The 544-nt window shown below is 64.0% G+C and overlaps 1 protein-coding gene across 2 annotated transcripts in view; it reads right to left on the bottom strand.

The window, feature by feature from the left end:
* The window catches only part of LOC143933611 (upstream stimulatory factor 2-like), a 42744-nt gene extending 42425 nt beyond the window's left edge, over positions 1-319 (bottom strand). Inside the window, exon 1 of one of the 2 annotated variants that reach the window (XM_077456559.1) lies at positions 1-319. This exon is cut by the window's left edge and continues 97 nt beyond it. In XM_077456559.1, coding sequence (XP_077312685.1) covers positions 1-85 — 85 coding nt within the window. In that variant the 5' untranslated portion in view covers positions 86-319. The other variant, XM_077456560.1, reaches the window with a different exon arrangement.
* Between the last annotated feature and the right edge of the window lie 225 nt (positions 320-544).

Here is a 544-nt window from a genome sequence, read left to right as displayed (position 1 = left end):
CCCGGGGGGGGGGAGGAGGAGAAGGGGGGGAGGAGGAGGCGGGAGGCCCGGCGGATCTGATCACGGGGACAAACACACGGGTCATGTGAGGAGATCCCTTCCCTGCCTCTCCTGCACCGCCGCCGGGACACGTGAGGAGGGAGGCGGGGAGAAGAAGAGGCACCTCACTCACACGGCGGCTCTCTCTCGCTCTCTCACACCGCACCGCACCGAGCACCGGGAGCGCGCCTGGGACGGAGAGGAGAGGGGCGGGCGGGCCCGACACACACCACAGCGGGAGGGTTTGGCAAAGCGCAGCGCCGAGAGCAGAGCGGGCGGGCCCGAGGAGCTGAGGAAATAGGAGGCGGGCGGGCCCCGGACACACACACTCACACTTGTCATTCTTGCGGGACGCGAAGTGACGCGGGCGGGCCGAATTTTTTTTTTTCATCATGCCCTCTTTTTGCACACGTTTCGGGCTACAAATCCAACTTTATTCCTTCTACGCATCTCCCGGGTGGAATTAGTGGTCACAGTGTGCGGGTTTCCCCGATTTTGAAGCGAA

This window comes from Lithobates pipiens, unplaced genomic scaffold (genome assembly GCF_037356315.1).
Source record: "Lithobates pipiens isolate NorthernLeopardFrog02 unplaced genomic scaffold, aLitPip1_a1.2 Scaffold_27, whole genome shotgun sequence".
Classification (NCBI taxonomy): Eukaryota; Metazoa; Chordata; class Amphibia; order Anura; family Ranidae; genus Lithobates; species Lithobates pipiens.
This window is presented reverse-complemented; position numbering and strand designations above follow the sequence as displayed.